Raw genomic sequence first — 19,840 nt, 5'->3', positions numbered from 1 at the left:
CAGTTAGTAGACTTGCAAGAGGAGGCCTGTCTCAAAATACATTATTATTTTGTTTTAAACAATCAAAATGTGTTGAAATGCTAGCTTAAAAAATGTTGACACGCTAACGTTAGCATGATGACGAGGAAAAGTTAGCATGTGTCTTACGTGACGCCAAGTATCAAAAGATAAGCTCAAATGCTAGCTTCAAATGTTAACATGCTAATGTTAGCATGATGACATAGGAAAAGTTAGCATGTATCTTAGATGACACCAAGTATCAAAAGCCATAATTATTTTTAGGGATATGTGAATACATTTAACCAAACATTTTTACATAAACTGTTAGCATGCTAATGTTAGCTTGTTATAATGGGAACAGTTAGTATCAATCAATGTTTATTTATATAGCCCTAAATCACAAGTGTCTCAAAAGGGCTGTACACTTGCAAGAGGAGGCATGTCTCAAAAGCCATGATTTTTTTTTTGTTTTAAACGATCAAAATGTGTTGAAATGCTAGCTTAAAAAATGTTGACACGCTAATGTTAGCATGATGACGAGGAAAAGTTAGCATGTGTCTTACGTGACGCCAAGTATCAAAAGCCATAATTATTTTTAGGGATATGTGAATACATTTAACCAAACATTTTTACATAAACTGTTAGCATGCTAATGTTAGCTTGTTATAATGGGAACAGTTAGTAGACTTGCAAGAGGAGGCCTGTCTCAAAATACATTATTATTTTGTTTTAAACAATCAAAATGTGTTGAAATGCTAGCTTAAAAAATGTTGACACGCTAATGTTAGCACGATGACGGGGAAAAGTTAGCATGTGTCTTACGTGACGCCAAGTATCAAAAGATAAGCTCAAATGCTAGCTTCAAATGTTAACATGCTAATGTTAGCATGATGACATAGGAAAAGTTAGCATGTATCTTAGATGACACCAAGTATCAAAAGCCATAATTATTTTTAGGGATATGTGAATACATTTAACCAAACATTTTTACATAAACTGTTAGCATGCTAATGTTAGCTTGTTATAATGGGAACAGTTAGTAGACTTGCAAGAGGAGGCGTGTCTCAAAATACATTATTATTTTGTTTTAAACAATCAAAATGTGTTGAAATGCTAGCTTAAAAAATGTTGACACGCTAACGTTAGCATGATGACGGGGAAAAGTTAGCATGTGTCTTACGTGACGCCAAGTATCAAAAGATAAGCTCAAATGCTAGCTTCAAATGTTAACATGCTAATGTTAGCATGAGGACATAGGAAAAGTTAGCATGTATCTTAGATGACACCAAGTATCAAAAGCCATAATTATTTTTAGGGATATGTGAATACATTTAACCAAACATTTTTACATAAACTGTTAGCATGCTAATGTTAGCTTGTTATAATGGGAACAGTTAGTAGACTTGCAAGAGGAGGCCTGTCTCAAAATACATTATTATTTTGTTTTAAACAATCAAAATGTGTTGAAATGCTAGCTTAAAAAATGTTGACACGCTAACGTTAGCATGATGACGAGGAAAAGTTAGCATGTGTCTTACGTGACGCCAAGTATCAAAAGCCATAATTATTTTTAGGGATATGTGAATACATTTAACCAAACATTTTTACATAAACTGTTAGCATGCTAATGTTAGCTTGTTATAATGGGAACAGTTAGTATCAATCAATGTTTATTTATATAGCCCTAAATCACAAGTGTCTCAAAGGGCTGTACACTTGCAAGAGGAGGCGTGTCTCAAAAGCCATGATTTTTTTTGTTTTAAACGATCAAAAATGTGTTGAAATGCTAGCTTAAAAAATGTTGACACGCTAATGTTAGCATGATGACGGGGAAAAGTTAGCATGTGTCTTACGTGACGCCAAGTATCAAAAGCCATAATTATTTTTAGGGATATGTGAATACATTTAACCAAACATTTTTACATAAACTGTTAGCATGCTAATGTTAGCTTGTTATAATGGGAACAGTTAGTAGACTTGCAAGAGGAGGCGCGTCTCAAAATACATTATTATTTTGTTTTAAACAATCAAAATGTGTTGAAATGCTAGCTTAAAAAATGTTGACACGCTAATGTTAGCATGATGACGAGGAAAAGTTAGCATGTGTCTTACGTGACGCCAAGTATCAAAAGATAAGCTCAAATGCTAGCTTCAAATGTTAAAATGCTAATGTTAGCATGATGACATAGGAAAAGTTAGCATGTATCTTAGATGACACCAAGTATCAAAAGCCATAATTATTTTTAGGGATATGTGAATACATTTAACCAAACATTTTTACATAAACTGTTAGCATGCTAATGTTAGCTTGTTATAATGGGAACAGTTAGTAGACTTGCAAGAGGAGGCGTGTCTCAAAATACATTATTATTTTGTTTTAAACAATCAAAATGTGTTGAAATGCTAGCTTAAAAAATGTTGACACGCTAATGTTAGCATGATGACGAGGAAAAGTTAGCATGTGTCTTACGTGACGCCAAGTATCAAAAGATAAGCTCAAATGCTAGCTTCAAATGTTAACATGCTAATGTTAGCATGATGACATAGGAAAAGTTAGCATGTATCTTAGATGACACCAAGTATCAAAAGCCATAATTATTTTTAGGGATATGTGAATACATTTAACCAAACATTTTTACATAAACTGTTAGCATGCTAATGTTAGCTTGTTATAATGGGAACAGTTAGTATCAATCAATGTTTATTTATATAGCCCTAAATCACAAGTGTCTCAAAAGGGCTGTACACTTGCAAGAGGAGGCGTGTCTCAAAAGCCATGATTTTTTTTTTGTTTTAAACGATCAAAAATGTGTCGAAATGCTAGCTTAAAAAACGTTGACACGCTAATGTTAGCATGATGACGAGGAAAAGTTAGCATGTGTCTTACGTGACGCCAAGTATCAAAAGATAAGCTCAAATGCTAGCTTCAAATGTTAACATGCTAATGTTTAGCATGATGACATAGGAAAAGTTAGCATGTATCTTAGATGACACCAAGTATCAAAAGCCATAATTATTTTTAGGGATATGTGAATACATTTAACCAAACATTTTTACATAAACTGTTAGCATGCTAATGTTAGCTTGTTATAATGGGAACATTTAGTAGACTTGCAAGAGGAGGCGTGTCTCAAAATACATTATTATTTTGTTTTAAACGATCAAAAATGTGTTGAAATGCTAGCTTAAAAAATGTTGACACGCTAATGTTAGCATGATGACGAGGAAAAGTTAGCATGTGTCTTAATTGACGCCAAGTATCAAAAGAAAAGCTCAAATGCTAGCTTCAAATGTTAACATGCTAATGTTAGCATGATGACATAGGAAAAGCTAGCATGTATCTTAGATGACACCAAGTATCAAAAGCCATAATTATTTTTAGGGATATGTGAATACATTTAACCAAACATTTTTACATAAACTGTTAGCATGCTAATGTTAGCTTGTTACAATGGGAACAGTTAGTAGACTTGCAAGAGGAGGCGCGTCTCAAAATACATTATTATTTTGTTTTAAACGATCAAAAATGTGTTGAAATGCTAGCTTAAAAAATGTTGACACGCTAATGTTAGCATGATGACGGGGAAAAGTTAGCATGTGTCTTACGTGACGCCAAGTATCAAAAGAAAAGCTCAAATGCTAGCTTCAAATGTTAACATGCTAATGTTAGCATGATGACATAGGAAAAGTTAGCATGTATCTTAGATGACACCAAGGATCAAAAGCCATAATTATTTTTAGGGATATGTGAATACATTTAACCAAACATTTTTACATAAACTGTTAGCATGCTAATGTTAGCTTGTTATAATGGGAACATTTAGTAGACTTGCAAGAGGAGGCGTGTCTCAAAATACATTATTATTTTGTTTTAAACGATCAAAAATGTGTTGAAATGCTAGCTTAAAAAATGTTGACACGCTAATGTTAGCATGATGACGAGGAAAAGTTAGCATGTGTCTTAATTGACGCCAAGTATCAAAAGAAAAGCTCAAATGCTAGCTTCAAATGTTAACATGCTAATGTTAGCATGATGACATAGGAAAAGCTAGCATGTATCTTAGATGACACCAAGTATCAAAAGCCATAATTATTTTTAGGGATATGTGAATACATTTAACCAAACATTTTTACATAAACTGTTAGCATGCTAATGTTAGCTTGTTATAATGGGAACAGTTAGTAGACTTGCAAGAGGAGGCGTGTCTCAAAATACATTATTATTTTGTTTTAAACAATCAAAATGTGTTGAAATGCTAGCTTAAAAAATGTTGACACGCTAATGTTAGCATGATGACGGGGAAAAGTTAGCATGTGTCTTACGTGACGCCAAGTATCAAAAGGTAAGCTCAAATGCTCGCTTCAAATGTTAACATGCTAATGTTAGCATGATGACATAGGAAAAGTTAGCATGTATCTTAGATGACACCAAGTATCAAAAGCCATAATTATTTTTAGGGATATGTGAATACATTTAACCAAACATTTTTACATAAACTGTTAGCATGCTAATGTTAGCTTGTTACAATGGGAACAGTTAGTAGACTTGCAAGAGGAGGCGTGTCTCAAAATACATTATTATTTCGTTTTAAACGATCAAAAATGTGTTGAAATGCTAGCTTAAAAAATGTCGACACGCTAATGTTAGCACGATGACGAGGAAAAGTTAGCATGTGTCTTACGTGACGCCAAGTATCAAAAGATAAGCTCAAATGCTAGCTTCAAATGTTAACATGCTAATGTTAGCATGATGACATAGGAAAAGTTAGCATGTATCTCAGATGACACCAAGTATCAAAAGCCATAATTATTTTTAGGGATATGTGAATACATTTAACCAAACATTTTTACATAAACTGTTAGCATGCTAATGTTAGCTTGTTACAATGGGAACAGTTAGTAGACTTGCAAGAGGAGGCGTGTCTCAAAAGCCATGATTTTTTTTTTGTTTTAAACGATCAAAAATGTGTTGAAATGCTAGCTTAAAAAATGTTGACACGCTAATGTTAGCATGATGACGGGGAAAAGTTAGCATGTGTCTTACGTGACGCCAAGTATCAAAAGATAAGCTCAAATGCTAGCTTCAAATGTTAACATGCTAATGTTAGCATGATGACATAGGAAAAGTTAGCATGTATCTTAGATGACACCAAGTATCAAAAGCCATAATTATTTTTAGGGATATGTGAATACATTTAACCAAACATTTTTACATAAACTGTTAGCATGCTAATGTTAGCTTGTTATAATGGGAACAGTTAGTAGACTTGCAAGAGGAGGCGTGTCTCAAAATACATTATTATTTTGTTTTAAACGATCAAAAATGTGTTGAAATGCTAGCTTAAAAAATGTTGACACGCTAACGTTAGCATGATGACGGGGAAAAGTTAGCATGTGTCTTACGTGACGCCAAGTATCAAAAGATAAGCTCAAATGCTAGCTTCAAATGTTAACATGCTAATGTTAGCATGATGACATAGGAAAAGTTAGCATGTATCTTAGATGACACCAAGTATCAAAAGCCATAATTATTTTTAGGGATATGTGAATACATTTAGCCAAACATTTTTACATAAACTGTTAGCATGCTAATGTTAGCTTGTTATAATGGGAACAGTTAGTAGACTTGCAAGAGGAGGCGTGTCTCAAAATACATTATTATTTTGTTTTAAACAATCAAAATGTGTTGAAATGCTAGCTTAAAAAATGTCGACACGCTAATGTTAGCATGATGACGGGGAAAAGTTAGCATGTGTCTTACGTGACGCCAAGTATCAAAAGATAAGCTCAAATGCTAGCTTCAAATGTTAACATGCTAATGTTAGCATGAGGACATAGGAAAAGTTAGCATGTATCTTAGATGACACCAAGTATCAAAAGCCATAATTATTTTTAGGGATATGTGAATACATTTAGCCAAACATTTTTACATAAACTGTTAGCATGCTAATGTTAGCTTGTTATAATGGGAACAGTTAGTAGACTTGCAAGAGGAGGCGTGTCTCAAAATACATTATTATTTTGTTTTAAACAATCAAAATGTGTTGAAATGCTAGCTTAAAATGCTAACACGCTAATGTTAGCATGATGACGAGGAAAAGTTAGCATGTGTCTTACGTGACGCCAAGTATCAAAAGATAAGCTCAAATGCTAGCTTCAAATGTTAACATGCTAATGTTAGCATGAGGACATAGGAAAAGTTAGCATGTATCTTAGATGACACCAAGTATCAAAAGCCATAATTATTTTTAGGGATATGTGAATACATTTAACCAAACATTTTTACATAAACTGTTAGCATGCTAATGTTAGCTTGTTATAATGGGAACAGTTAGTATCAATCAATGTTTATTTATATAGCCCTAAATCACAAGTGTCTCAAAAGGGCTGTACACTTGCAAGAGGAGGCGTGTCTCAAAAGCCATGATTTTTGTTTTGTTTTAAACGATCAAAAATGTGTTGAAATGCTAGCTTAAAAAATGTTGACACGCTAATGTTAGCATGATGACGAGGAAAAGTTAGCATGTGTCTTACGTGACGCCAAGTATCAAAAGATAAGCTCAAATGCTAGCTTCAAATGTTAACATGCTAATGTTAGCATGATGACATAGGAAAAGCTAGCATGTATCTCAGATGACACCAAGTATCAAAAGCCATAATTATTTTTAGGGATATGTGAATACATTTAACCAAACATTTTTACATAAACTGTTAGCATGCGAATGTTAGCTTGTTATAATGGGAACCGTTAGTAGACTTGCAAGAGGAGGCGTGTCTCAAAATACATTATTATTTTGTTTTAAACAATCAAAATGTGTTGAAATGCTAGCTTAAAATGCTAACACGCTACTGTTAGCATGATGACGAGGAAAAGTTAGCATGTCTCTTATGTGACGCATGTATCAAAAGCTATGATTTTTTTCTGGGTTATACGAATACATTTACCATAAATGGTAGCATAAAACGTTAGCATTTTAACGTTAGCGTGTTATAATGAGAACGGTTAGTACACTTGCAAGAGGAGGCGTGTCTCAAAAGCCATGATTTTATTGTTTTAAACCATCAAAATGTGTTGAAATGCTAGCTTAAAATGTTAACACGCTAATGTTAGCATGATGAAGAGGAAAAGTTAGCATGTCTCTTACGTGACGCCGAGTATCAAAAGCTGTGATTTTTTTTTTTGGGCTATATGAATACATTTACCATAAATGGTAGCATAAAACGTTAGCATGCTAACGTTAGCATGTTAAAATGAAAACAGTTAGTACACTTGCAAGAGGAGGCGTGTCTCAAAAACCATGATTTTTTTTGTTTTAAACCATCAAAATGTGTTAAAATGCTAGCTTAAAAAATGTTAACACGCTAATGTTAGCATGATGACGAGGAAAAGTTAGCATGTGTCTTACGTGACGGCGAGTATCAAAAGCTGTGATTTTTTTTTCTGGCCTATACGAATACATTTACCATAAATGGTAGCATAACATTTTAGCATGCTAACGTTAGCATGTTATAATGAGAGCAGTTAGTACACATGCAAGAGGAGGAGTGTCTCAAACATAATTTTTTTTGTTTTAAACAATCAAAATGTGTTGAAATGCTAGCTTAAAATGTTAATACGTTAATGTTAGCACGATGACTAGGAAAAGTTAGCATGTATCTTACGTGACACAGGTATCAAAAGCTGTGATTTTATACATTCGAATACATTGACCATAAATAGTTGCATAAAATATTAGCACGTTAACGTGCTAAGATAGGACAAGTTGGCATACTTCTAAGATGGTGCGGTGCCAAGTATCAAAATACATGATTTTTAGGTCTAAACATACAAACTCAGCTAAAATGCATGTATATAAAATGTTAGCAGGTAATGTTAGCACGCTAATATAGGAGATGTTGGCATACTTCTAAAATTTGTTAGAATGCTAGTATAAAACATTAGTATGTTACAGTTAGCTTGTTGTATCGGGAACGATTAGTACACTTGCAATATGGAGGCATGTCTTAAAACTCGTGAATTTTTGATTTAAATGATCAAAATAAGCTGAAATGCTAGCTTCAAATGTTAACATGCTAATGATAGCACGATGAAATAGGAAAAGTTAGCATGTATCTTAGATGACACCAAGTTTTAAAAAGCCATAAATATTTTTAGGGTCATACGAATACATTTACCAAAAATGTCAACAAACTGTTAGCATGCTAATGTTAGCTTGTTTAATGGGAACAGTTAGTACACGCAAGATGGAGGCATCTCTCTAAACCTTTGAAATTTTGGTTTAAATTCCAAAAATGTGTTAAAATGCGAGCTTACAACGTGCTAACATGACACAATGTATCAAAACAAAAGCCATGATTTTTTTTATAGTTATACAAAAACATTTACTAAAAATGCCAGCATAAATAGTTAGCATGTCAATGTTAGCATGCTAATATCACAGATCTTGGCATACTTCTAATATGGCGCAAATATCAATTGCTGTTATTTTTATGTTTGATTGAATACGATTTGTTGAATTGCTAGCATAAAACGTTAGCATGCTAACGTTAGCTTGTCATAATGGAGGCATGACTCAAAACCCATTATTTTTGGTTTGTGATCAAAATGAGCTCAAATGCTAGCTCAAAACATTGACATACGAACATGACACCGTGTATCAAAAGCCATGATAATATACATACAAAAACATTTGACAAAAATGCTAGCATAAATAGTCAGCACGTCAATGTTAGCATGCTAATATCGGAGATCTTGGCATACTTCTAATATGGCGCCAAATATCAATAGCCGTTAATTTTATGTTTAAATGAATACGATTTGTTAAATTGTTAGCATGCTAACATTAGCTTGTCGTAATGGCAACAGTTAGTACACTTGCAAGATGGAGGCATGACTCAAAACCCATTACTTTTTCAAATGCTAGCTCAAAACGTTAACATACTAACAAGACACCGTGTATCAAAAGCTATGATTTTTTGGGGGGGTTATACCAAAAATGCTATTATAAATAGTTAGCATGTCAATGTTAGCATGCTAATATCAGAGATCTTAGCATACTTCTAAGATGGCGCCAAATATCAATAGCCATTATTTTTATGTTTAAATGAATACGATTTGTTAAATTGCTAGCATGATAGCATTGTCATAACGGGAACAGTTAGTACAGATGAAGACATGACTCAAAACCCATTCATTTTTGGTTTGTGTTTAAAATGAGCTAAAATGCTAGCTTTAAACGCTAACACGCTAATGTTAGCATGATGACATAGGAACAGTTAGCACGCATATTACATAAAACCCTTAGATAAATGTTCTCATCCGGTTTGTTTACTTTAAAGAATGCGGGCTTCTTCCGAGCCGAGATAACGTTCTTCCTAGCAAGCATATTTAAAAAACAAAAAACCAACAAGCAGTTCCACCAAAGAAGTTTATCAGACGGTTGAAAAGTCAACAACTGTTTGATTCCTGTTCCCTCTTGCGCAGACCCGGACTGGAGTTCCACCTCGCTGGGCGTCTTCATCTGTCTGGCGTGCTCGGGGATCCACCGCAACATCCCCGAAGTCAGCAAGGTGAAGTCGCTGAGTCTGTCCCGCTGGGAGGACCACGAGGTGCAGGTGAGGCAGGCGACGACAGGGAACGTAGCGACGAAAGCTAGCGTATTTTATTAGCCGCTGTGTGAAATGAGTTATTTTTTGTAAATGTTTGCTTACATAAACGGTGCCTATAACACGGCGGTAAAACGGCCGATCAAACAAAACAGAAGTCGTCGTCATGGACCCGCTCGCTGCGCAAGCTAGCTCTCCAATCAGCTAAACAGACTCAATAACTCCACTGTGACGTTTTGGTGAATTTACTGAAACAATACAAAAATTAAAGCTGCAAGCAGCGTTGGTCGGGCCCGCATATTTGGCAGGTGCTAGTCCTAAGTGGTCAATGTATGAAATCTAGCTCTAAGTCAGACCTACATAGAGGTTTTTGTTTCATGTCTCTACGATATTCGTACTGGGAGTTAGAGGAAGTTGTGTCTGTGTTTTTTTCCTAGGTGCTGCGGCACAGTGGTTCTTTTCTTTGAAGGCTCGTAAAATCAAAACCGTAGCACTTATCAAAACTCTTTTGTCAACTTTTAATCAGAAGGGTTCCATCTCTCTTCTGTAGTAGTTTGAAGCCGAAACGACAAACGCGCTCAGAGGAGATAATGTTTGATGTTTGGTGACCGCTTTTTACAAAAATTTAGTTTTGAAGGGGAGATTGCAAACTTCCTGTTGATTTTTGCTGAAAGATGTCAAAGAATGAAATGTAGGTCTAGGTGAGACCTACGTAGAGGTTTTTGTTTCATGTCTCTAAGGCGTTCCTATCGGAAGTTACAAGCAGTTTTGTCTGTGTTTTCCTCTGGGGAGCAGTTTTGTCTCTGTTTTATTCAAAAATTGCGCTAGAGCGCAATTTTGAGTTTTGGGGTTCGTTTTTTTATTATATCGCAATTTTCACCAGTCCTGACGTGTGTGAAAAGTTTGGTGAGTTTTGAAGTATTTTAAGGGGGTCAAATTACAGCTCAAAGAGGCAAAAATGAGTGTTTTTAGTACATTTTGGTCTTGAAGGGGAAATTGCCAACTTCCTGTTGGTTTTTGCCCGAAGATGTTGCATTATGAAATGTAGGTCTAAGTGAGACATACATAGAGGTTTTTGTTTCATGTCTCTATGACATTCGTACTGGGAGTTACAGGCAGTTTTCTGCCTAGGGGGCGCTAGAGCGCAATTTTGAGTTTTGGGGTTCGTTTTTTTATTATATCGCAATTTTCACCAGTCCTGACGTGTGTGAAAAGTTTGGTGAGTTTTGAAGTATTTTAAGGGGGTCAAATTACAGCTCAAAGAGGCAAAAATGAGTGTTTTTAGTACATTTTGGTCTTGAAGGGGAAATTGCCAACTTCCTGTTGGTTTTTGCCCGAAGATGTTGCATTATGAAATGTAGGTCTAAGTGAGACATACATAGAGGTTTTTGTTTCATGTCTCTATGACATTCGTACTGGGAGTTACAGGCAGTTTTCTGCCTAGGGGGCGCTAGAGCGCAATTTTGAGTTTTGGGGTTCGTTTTTTTATTATATCGCAATTTTCACCAGTCCTGACGTGTGTGAAAAGTTTGGTGAGTTTTGAAGTATTTTAAGGGGGTCAAATTACAGCTCAAAGAGGCAAAAATGAGTGTTTTTAGTACATTTTGGTCTTGAAGGGGAAATTGCCAACTTCCTGTTGGTTTTTGCCCGAAGATGTTGGATTATGAAATGTAGGTCTAAGTGAGACATACATAGAGGTTTTTGTTTCATGTCTCTATGACATTCGTACTGGGAGTTACAGGCAGTTTTCTGCCTAGGGGGCGCTAGAGCGCAATTTTGAGTTTTGGGGTTTGTTTTTTTATTATATCGCAATTTTCACCAGTCCTGACGTGTGTGAAAAGTTTGGTGAGTTTTGAAGTATTTTAAGGGGGTCAAATTACAGCTCAAAGAGGCAAAAATGAGTGTTTTTAGTAAATTTTGGCCTTGAAGGGGAAATTGCCAACTTCCTGTTGGTTTTTGCCCGAAGATGTTGAATTATGAAATGTAGGTCTAAGTGAGACATACATAGAGGTTTTTGTTTCATGTCTCTATGACATTCGTACTGGGAGTTACAGGCAGTTTTCTGCCTAGGGGGCGCTAGAGCGCAATTTTGAGTTTTGGGGTTCGTTTTTTTATTATATCGCAATTTTCACCAGTCCTGACGTGTGTGAAAAGTTTGGTGAGTTTTGAAGTATTTTAAGGGGGTCAAATTACAGCTCAAAGAGGCAAAAATGAGTGTTTTTAGTAAATGTTGGTCTTGAAGGGGAAATTGCCAACTTCCTGTTGGTTTTTGCCCGAAGATGTTGCATTATGAAATGTAGGTCTAAGTGAGACATACATAGAGGTTTTTGTTTCATGTCTCTATGACATTCGTACTGGGAGTTACAGGCAGTTTTCTGCCTAGGGGGCGCTAGAGCGCAATTTTGAGTTTTGTGGTTTGGTTTTTTGACTAAAGAGTTTTGTTCACGTTTTTTTATGTGTGTGTCAAATTTGGTGAGTTTTGAAGCATGTTAAGGGGGTCAAAGTAGTGCGCAAAGCTGCGGGAAAATAATAATAAAACCTTACAATAACAATAGGTCCTTTCGTCCCAATGCAAAAGGACTCCCTTTGGGATTCCTTTGACAATGGGACGTGCGGTCCCTAATAATGCCGTTGTAAGTTAATAATACTAGCCCAGACACTCGTAAACGTGTTAGCATATTAGCTAATGCTAACTACGCTAGCTTGATTACGTTACGATAGCATGAAAACACTCCTGCAGTCATCACACATGGGCGGTTTAGGATAGGATAGGTCTTTAATGTCATTGCAACAAGTACAACGAAACTATGTTTTCAGCACAAACCCGTTCAAGATGAGACAAACAAACAGTGTACAGGGTTACAGAACAGGAACGCTGATGGGTCGCCACAAGGCGCCCCGTAAAGGATAAGAAAAAGGTAAAACGCTGGGGAAGAAGATGAGTAAAAAATATACAATCTAGACCGGGCTCTTAAGGGGGCCTAGTCTGGAGTGGGAAAAAACCTCCATGCAATGCACACATAAACACGTTACATTTAATCACAACAACTCGCAACAGAGGGGCGGGGAGTTGGGGCCCTGGAGGTCGACTGCTGCTATGAAGTGCTGCCAGCCGTCCATCACCAAGCAGTGGTGAATGTGTGATGATGTAATGTTCATAGACTGGGGCCGTTCTGCATGCAAGCAAAAGTTCGACTCCAGGTGTCGTTGAGGAGGGAGTTTAAAAACAATGAATACATTTAAAAAATTATAAAATAAATAAAACAATTCTTATAAGTAAGAATTGTTTTGTTTAGTTTATTTTGGTTTAATTTGATTTAGTTTAGTTTATTTCGGTCAAATTTAGTTTAGTTTATTTGTGTTTAATCAGATGTGTTCGGTTTATTTTTGGTTTAATTTAATTTAGTTTAGTTTATTCAGGTTGAATTTAGTTGAGTTTATTTTGGTTTGAATTAATGTAGTTTAGTTGGTTGATTTAGAAAGATTTGTTTAGTTCATTTTGGTTTAATTTAATCTAGTTTGGTTTATTTTGGTGAAATATCGTTTATTTTGGTTTAATCAGTTTAGTTTAGTTTAGTTTATGTTGGTTTAATTTAATTTAGTTTAGTTTACTTTGGTCAACTTTAGTTGAGTTTATTTTGATTTAATCATCTTTGTTTAATTTATTTTGTTTTAACTGAATTTAGTTTAGTAAATTCTTTAATTTAATTCTTATAAGTAAGAATTGTTTTAGTTCTATTGTAAAACTTACAAACGTGGCTGGGAGTGATGAATGAGAGAAACGCCATATACGAATACATTTACCAAAAATGTTAACATAAACTGTTAGCATGCTAACGATAGCTTGTTAATGACAACAGTTAGTACACTTGCAAGATGGAGGTATGTCTTCAATTTAGTTTAAATGATTAAAATGGGCTAAAATGCTAGCTTAAAACGTTAACATACTAACATGACACCGTGTATCAAAAGCCATGATTTTTTTTTAGGGTTATACAAATACATTTACCAAAAATACTAGCATAAATATTTAGTGTCTGTAACACGGCAGTAAAACGGCTGATCAAACAAAACAGAAGCCGTCGTCATGGACCCACTAGCTGCGCAAGCTAGCTCTCCAATCAGCTAAACGGACTCAATAACTACACGGTGACGTTTTGGTGAGTTTACTGAAACAATACAAAAAGAATGTCCTTGTAAGTTAATAATACTAACCCAGACACTCGTAAACGTGTTAGCATATTAGCTAATGCTAACGACGCTAGCTCAATTACATTACGATAGCATGAAGACACTCCTGCAGTGTCAGGTTCAAACACTGATGACATCTGTTAAACAGACGAGAAGCAAGGAATCACGCAGAGACAGAGTTCAATTTTGCTCAATTGAGGAGAGACGTGTTTTGGGCTGTATTCTAGTTTCAGATCCAAACCACGTTCTAAAAGTCCAGCCCGCGTGCTTCCCGTATTTATTTGGGAGGTCCCTGGTTACATCACTGAAGCTGTCGCCGAGGGAAGGGGGTAATCTCGACAACTCCACATGATTATACAAAAATGCAAATGTGTTGACGCTGGTGATATCGCCTTGTCTGTGCTCTGTCTGCGTCACGGCACTCGATGTTCGGCCTTGGCAGTCAGCAGGCCGATTCTGGAAACAAACGCTGATACGAGACCGGCTTGCAATCTTTTGGATTGCCAGCTTTGCACAGACAAAGAAAAATACAATTTCAGCGCCATTGATAATAACTATAGCAACGGCCCTTAAGCATAAGAGTTGTGTGATAATATATACATAATTATTCTAACGACAGTCATCACACATGGGCAGTTTAGTGAGTAAGAATTGTTTTAGTTCTGTTGTAAAACTTACAAACGTGGCTGGGAGTCATGAATGAAGATCCCGTACGAGGAGAAACGCCATATACGAATACATTTACTGTTAGCATGCTAATGGTAACTTGTTAATGAGAACAGTTACTACACTTGCAAGATGGAGGTTTGTTTTAAAAACCCATTACTTGTTGGTTTAAATGATCAAAATGTGCTAAAATTCTAGCTTAGAACATTAACATACTAACATGACAGCGTGTATCAAAAGCCAGGATTTTTTTAGGGTTATACAAATACATTTACCAAAAATTCTAGCATAAACAGTGTCTGTAACAAGGCAGTAAAACGGATGATCAAACAAAACAGAAGTCATCGTCATGGACCCACTAAACAGACTCAATAACTCCACTGTGACATTTTGGTGAATTTACGGAAACAATACAAAAAGAATGCCATTGTAAGTTAATAATAGTAAAACAGACACTCGTAAACGTGTTAGCATATTAGCTAATGCTAAAAACGCTAGCTTAATTACATTACGATAGCATGAAAACACTACACTACAGACAGGCTTTAGTATGTAAGAATAGTTTTAGTTATATTATAAAATTTACGGGACGGCACTTCTACTTCCGGTTCAAAACTTTAAACAGCATGAAACACTGTAGGCATTCACCCCCACTGGTCCAAAAGAGGGCGCCGTTGCACAAACAATAACACACCTTTTTTATTGTCTCTGCTCGTGTTCTTTTTGGTAAATGATTTGCATCATGGCCGTCAGCGAAGGCAAATCCATAAATTAGCGGCAACCGTTTTATAAGCCGAGGGGTTCAAAGCGTAGGAAAAGAGTAGCGGCTCTTAGTGCGGAGTTGACGGTACATGGAAAATGTAATTGCTGATGTTCGTTGTTGTTGTTGTTGTTGTTGTCAGTTCATGGCAGATCACGGTAACAAGCTGATGAAGAGAAAATACGAGGCGGCTGTCCCCGTTTATTACTACAAACCTTCTCATAGAGACTGCCAGTGAGTTTGATTTCTTTATGTCTCGCTTTGCTTTACCTTTTTTACCTTTGATTTCATTGTGTTGAATTTAGTTGACTTTATTTTGGTTGAATTTTGTTTACTTTATTTTGGTCAAATTTTGTTGACTTTATTTTGGTTTATTTTGGTTGAATTTTGTTTACTTTATTTTGGTCAAATTTTGTTGACTTTATTTTGGTTTATTTTGGTAGAATTTTGTTGAGTTGAGTTTATTTTGGTTTAAATTAATGTAGTTTATTTTATTTTGGTTTAGTCAGATTTTTTTTAGTTTATTTTGGTTTAATTTAGTTTTGTTTATTTTGGTCAAATTCAGTTTATTTTGGTTTAATCATATTTGTTTAGTTTATTTTGATTTAATTCGATTAAGTTTATTTTATTTTTGTTTAATCAGATTTGTTTGGTTTATTTTGGTTTGATTTAATTAAGTTTAGTTTATTCTGGTAGACTTTAGTTGAGTTTATTTTATTTTGGTGTAAATTATTGTAGTTTAATTTAATCTAGTTTAGTTTATTTTGGTTTAATCTTATGTGTTTAGTTTATTTAGGTTTATTTTAATTCAGTTTAGTTTATTTTGGTCAAATTTAGTTTAGTTTATTTAGGTTTAATCAGATTTATTTAGTTTATGTTGGTTTCAGTTAATTTAGTTTAGTTTACTTTGGTCAACTTTAGTTCAGTTTATTTAGGCTTAATCAGATTTGTTTAGTTTATTTTGGTTTAATTTAATTTAGTATAGTTTATTTCAGTCAATTTTAGTTTATTTTGGTTTAATTTAGTTTAGTTTAGTTTATTTTGGTTTAAAATAATGTAGTTTAGTCAGATTTGTTTAGTTTATTTTGGTTTAATTTGATTTAGTTTAGTTTATTTCGGTCAAATTTAGTTTAGTTTATTTTTGTTTAATCAGATGTGTTTAGTCTATTTTTGGTTTAATTTAATTTAATTTAGTTTATTTCGGTCAAATTTAGTTTAGTTTATTTTTGTTTAATCAGATGTTTTTAGTCTATTTTTGGTTTAATTTAATTTAGTTTAGTTTATTCTGGTTGAATTTAGTTGAGTTGAGTTTATTTTTGGCTTAAATTAATGTAGTTTAATTTGTTGGTTTAGTAAGATTTGTTTAGTTCATTTTGGTTTAATTTAATCTAGTTTGGTTTATTTTGGTCAAATGTAGTTTATTTTGGTGTAATCAGTTTTGTTTAGTTTATGTGGGTTTAATTTAGTTTAGTTTACTGTGGTCAACTTTAGTTCAGTTTATTTGGATTTAATCAGCTTTGTTCAGTTTGTTTTGGTTTAATTGAATTTGGTTTAGTTTATTTCTGTCGATTTTAGTTTATTTTGGTTGAATTTAATTGAGTTGAGTTTATTTTGGTTGAAATTAATGTAGTTTAGTTTATTTTGGTTTAGTCAGATTTGTTTAGTTTATTTTGGTTTAGTTTAATTTAGTTTAGTTTGGTCAAATTTAGTCTAGTTTGGTTTAATCAGAAATGTTTAGTTTATTTTGGTTTAATTTAATTGAGTTTAGTTTGTTTTGGTCAAATTTTGTTTAGTTTGGTTTAATCAGATTTAATTTAATTTATTTTGGTTGATTTTTGTTTAGTTTTGTGTTAATTTTGATTTTGTTACATTGTATTTGTGTGGCTATTTTTGTTTGTTTTAGATGAGTTAGTTTTTACCTTTGGTTTAGTTGTTTTTTTACTTTGATTAAGTTTTGTTTATTTTGGTTCACAATGACCAATGAATTTATTTAGATTCACGTTGTTTAGTCAATTTTAGTTTTCTTTAAGACAAGTTTGGTTTAGTTTATTTAGTTAGTGTTTTACTTTATTTTTGGTTTCATTGTGTTTATTTCTGTTTGCTTTGGATTTATTTTTTTTCTAATAATTGTATTTGTCTTAGCTTGATCTGTTTTGTTTCAGTTTAGGCAAGTATAGATTGATGTGGCTTTAATTGGTTTATTAACTTTATTTTACTATATTTCAGTTAAATTTTATCTAAAAATTATTTAAGTTTGGTTATTTTAGATCAGTTTGGTTTTGTTTTGTTTTTTACCTGAATACATTTATTTGATGAAGTTTATATTTAGTTAATTTTGCTTTGGTAAAGATGAGTTTTGTTTGGTTTACATTTTTTCCATTTATTTCTACTCCATTTTGGATTAATTTTGTTCAATTTTATTTGCTTCAGTTTGATTAATTTTGGTTTACTTTATGAACAAAGACATGGTTAGATGCAAAACCTATCATGCTAGTAAGTGTGTGTGCTACTTTAACTTTTAACTTAACTCCAATGTGTTACAAGGCGTGTTTGCGTGTGTTCAGGGTGCTCAAAGAGCAGTGGATACGAGCCAAGTACGAGCGCAAGGAATTCACCGATCCTGAATGGAAGTTGACATATGAGCAAGGCACGATAACACACACACACACACACACACACACACACACACACACACACACACACACACACACACACACTACACACTCTGACCTTTGCTCCTGTAGATACTCGAGACGGTGCCTTGATGAAAAGGGGGCGGGACAACGGGCAGTTTCTCAGCAGGCGGTTCGTCCTCTCAGCGGTGGAGGGAACGCTCAAATACTTCACCAAATATGACGTACGCACACACACACACACACACACACACACACACACACACACACACACACACACACGCACTCACACACACTGTGTTGAAACAAATTTTCCGTGAAAAAAACAATCACAGCAGTAAATGCTGGCTTTATATCTTTTGGCGCCCTAAAATTAAATGTTTGAACATTTATTTTCAATCCATTAAAACAAATTAGATTTTACCGCAAACGTTTTTCTGTAAATGTCAAAGACGACCTTCTGAAACATCATTAAAGTGTTTTATGTCTTTTAGGTTTCAGGGAAAAAAAATAGATATGGATGAAATATAAGTGACAATAATTGAAAGTTAAATAAAAAATATCTAATAAATAAACACAAATGAAATAAGATATAATAAGATATATATATATATATATATATATATATATATATATATATATATATATATATATATATATATATATATATATATATATATATATATATATATATATATATATATATATATATATTATTAAATGCAATAAAATGAATAAATAAATATAAAACAAATCAAATAAATAATGTTATGTATAAAAGTTAAATAAATGAATAAAATATCCTGGAATAAAGTGTTTTATGTTTTTGAGGTTGCTGAAAAAAAAGACAAATGAATAATAATATTTGAAAGTTAAATAAAAATATATAATAAATAAACACAAATAAAATAAGATATATATATATATATTATTAAATGCAATAAAATGAATAAATAAATACAAAACAAATCAAATAAATAATGTTATGTATAAAAGTTAAATAAATGAATAAAATAGCCTGGAATAAAGTGTTTTATGTTTTTGAGGTTGCTGAAAAAAAAGACAAATGAATAATAATATTTGAAAGTTAAATAAAAATATATAATAAATAAACACAAATAAAATAAGATATATATATATATATTCAGTATATATATATATATATATATATATATATATATATATATATATATATATATATATATATATATATATATATATATATATATATATATAATTAAATGCAATAAAATGAATAAATAAATACAAAACAAATCAAATAAATAATGTTATGTATAAAAGTTAAATAAATGAATAAAATATCCTGGAATAAAGTGTTTTATGTTTTTGAGGTTGCTGAAAAAAAATGCATATGAATAATAATATTTGAAAGTTAACTACAATTAATTACAAATAACAATAAATATATATATATATATATATATATGTATATATATATATATGTATGTATATATATATATATATATATATATATATATATATATATATATATATATATATATATATATATATATATATATATATATATATATATATATATAATGCAATCAAATTTAAAAAATAAAATAAAATAAATACAGCAAATAAAATAAATTTAATATATAAAAATAAATACATAATTCAATAAATTAGGTATATAGAAAAAAAACGTACTTATAACACTACTTTAAAAATAAAGAATAATTAACTAAATAAAATATAAAAAATGTATAATAAAAAATATAAATAAATTGAATAAATGTATGTTTTTATAAATAAATAAACAAGTATAATGAAATTAAAAGTTGAATTAAATAATATAATAAATACATACATATATAAATAAATGCAAATGTCATCATATAAAATTACATTTTATGAAAAAAAATGTAATAAAATACATTTTAAACAATGGGAAAAAAAATCAATAAATAAAAATTTCTGAAATGTGAAATGTTGTAAGGTCGAATGACAACTTCCAGAC

General features: G+C 32.7%; 1 protein-coding gene across 3 annotated transcripts in view; it reads left to right on the top strand.

The window, feature by feature from the left end:
- The window catches only part of LOC133633777 (arf-GAP with dual PH domain-containing protein 1-like), a 77,210-nt gene that overhangs the window by 28,688 nt on the left and 28,682 nt on the right, over positions 1 to 19,840 (top strand). For all 3 annotated transcript variants that reach the window (XM_062026447.1, XM_062026448.1, XM_062026449.1), the window contains 4 exons: positions 9,485 to 9,615; positions 15,366 to 15,457; positions 17,788 to 17,870; positions 17,968 to 18,080. In XM_062026447.1, the coding sequence (XP_061882431.1) occupies positions 9,485 to 9,615; positions 15,366 to 15,457; positions 17,788 to 17,870; positions 17,968 to 18,080 (419 nt within the window). The remainder of the gene's footprint in view (positions 1 to 9,484; positions 9,616 to 15,365; positions 15,458 to 17,787; positions 17,871 to 17,967; positions 18,081 to 19,840) is intronic.

The sequence above is a fragment of the Entelurus aequoreus genome, linkage group LG18 (genome assembly GCF_033978785.1).
Source record: "Entelurus aequoreus isolate RoL-2023_Sb linkage group LG18, RoL_Eaeq_v1.1, whole genome shotgun sequence".
NCBI classification, from domain to species: domain Eukaryota; kingdom Metazoa; phylum Chordata; class Actinopteri; order Syngnathiformes; family Syngnathidae; genus Entelurus; species Entelurus aequoreus.
Note: the sequence above shows the minus strand (reverse complement) of the source record. Positions and strands in the feature narration are given on the sequence as shown.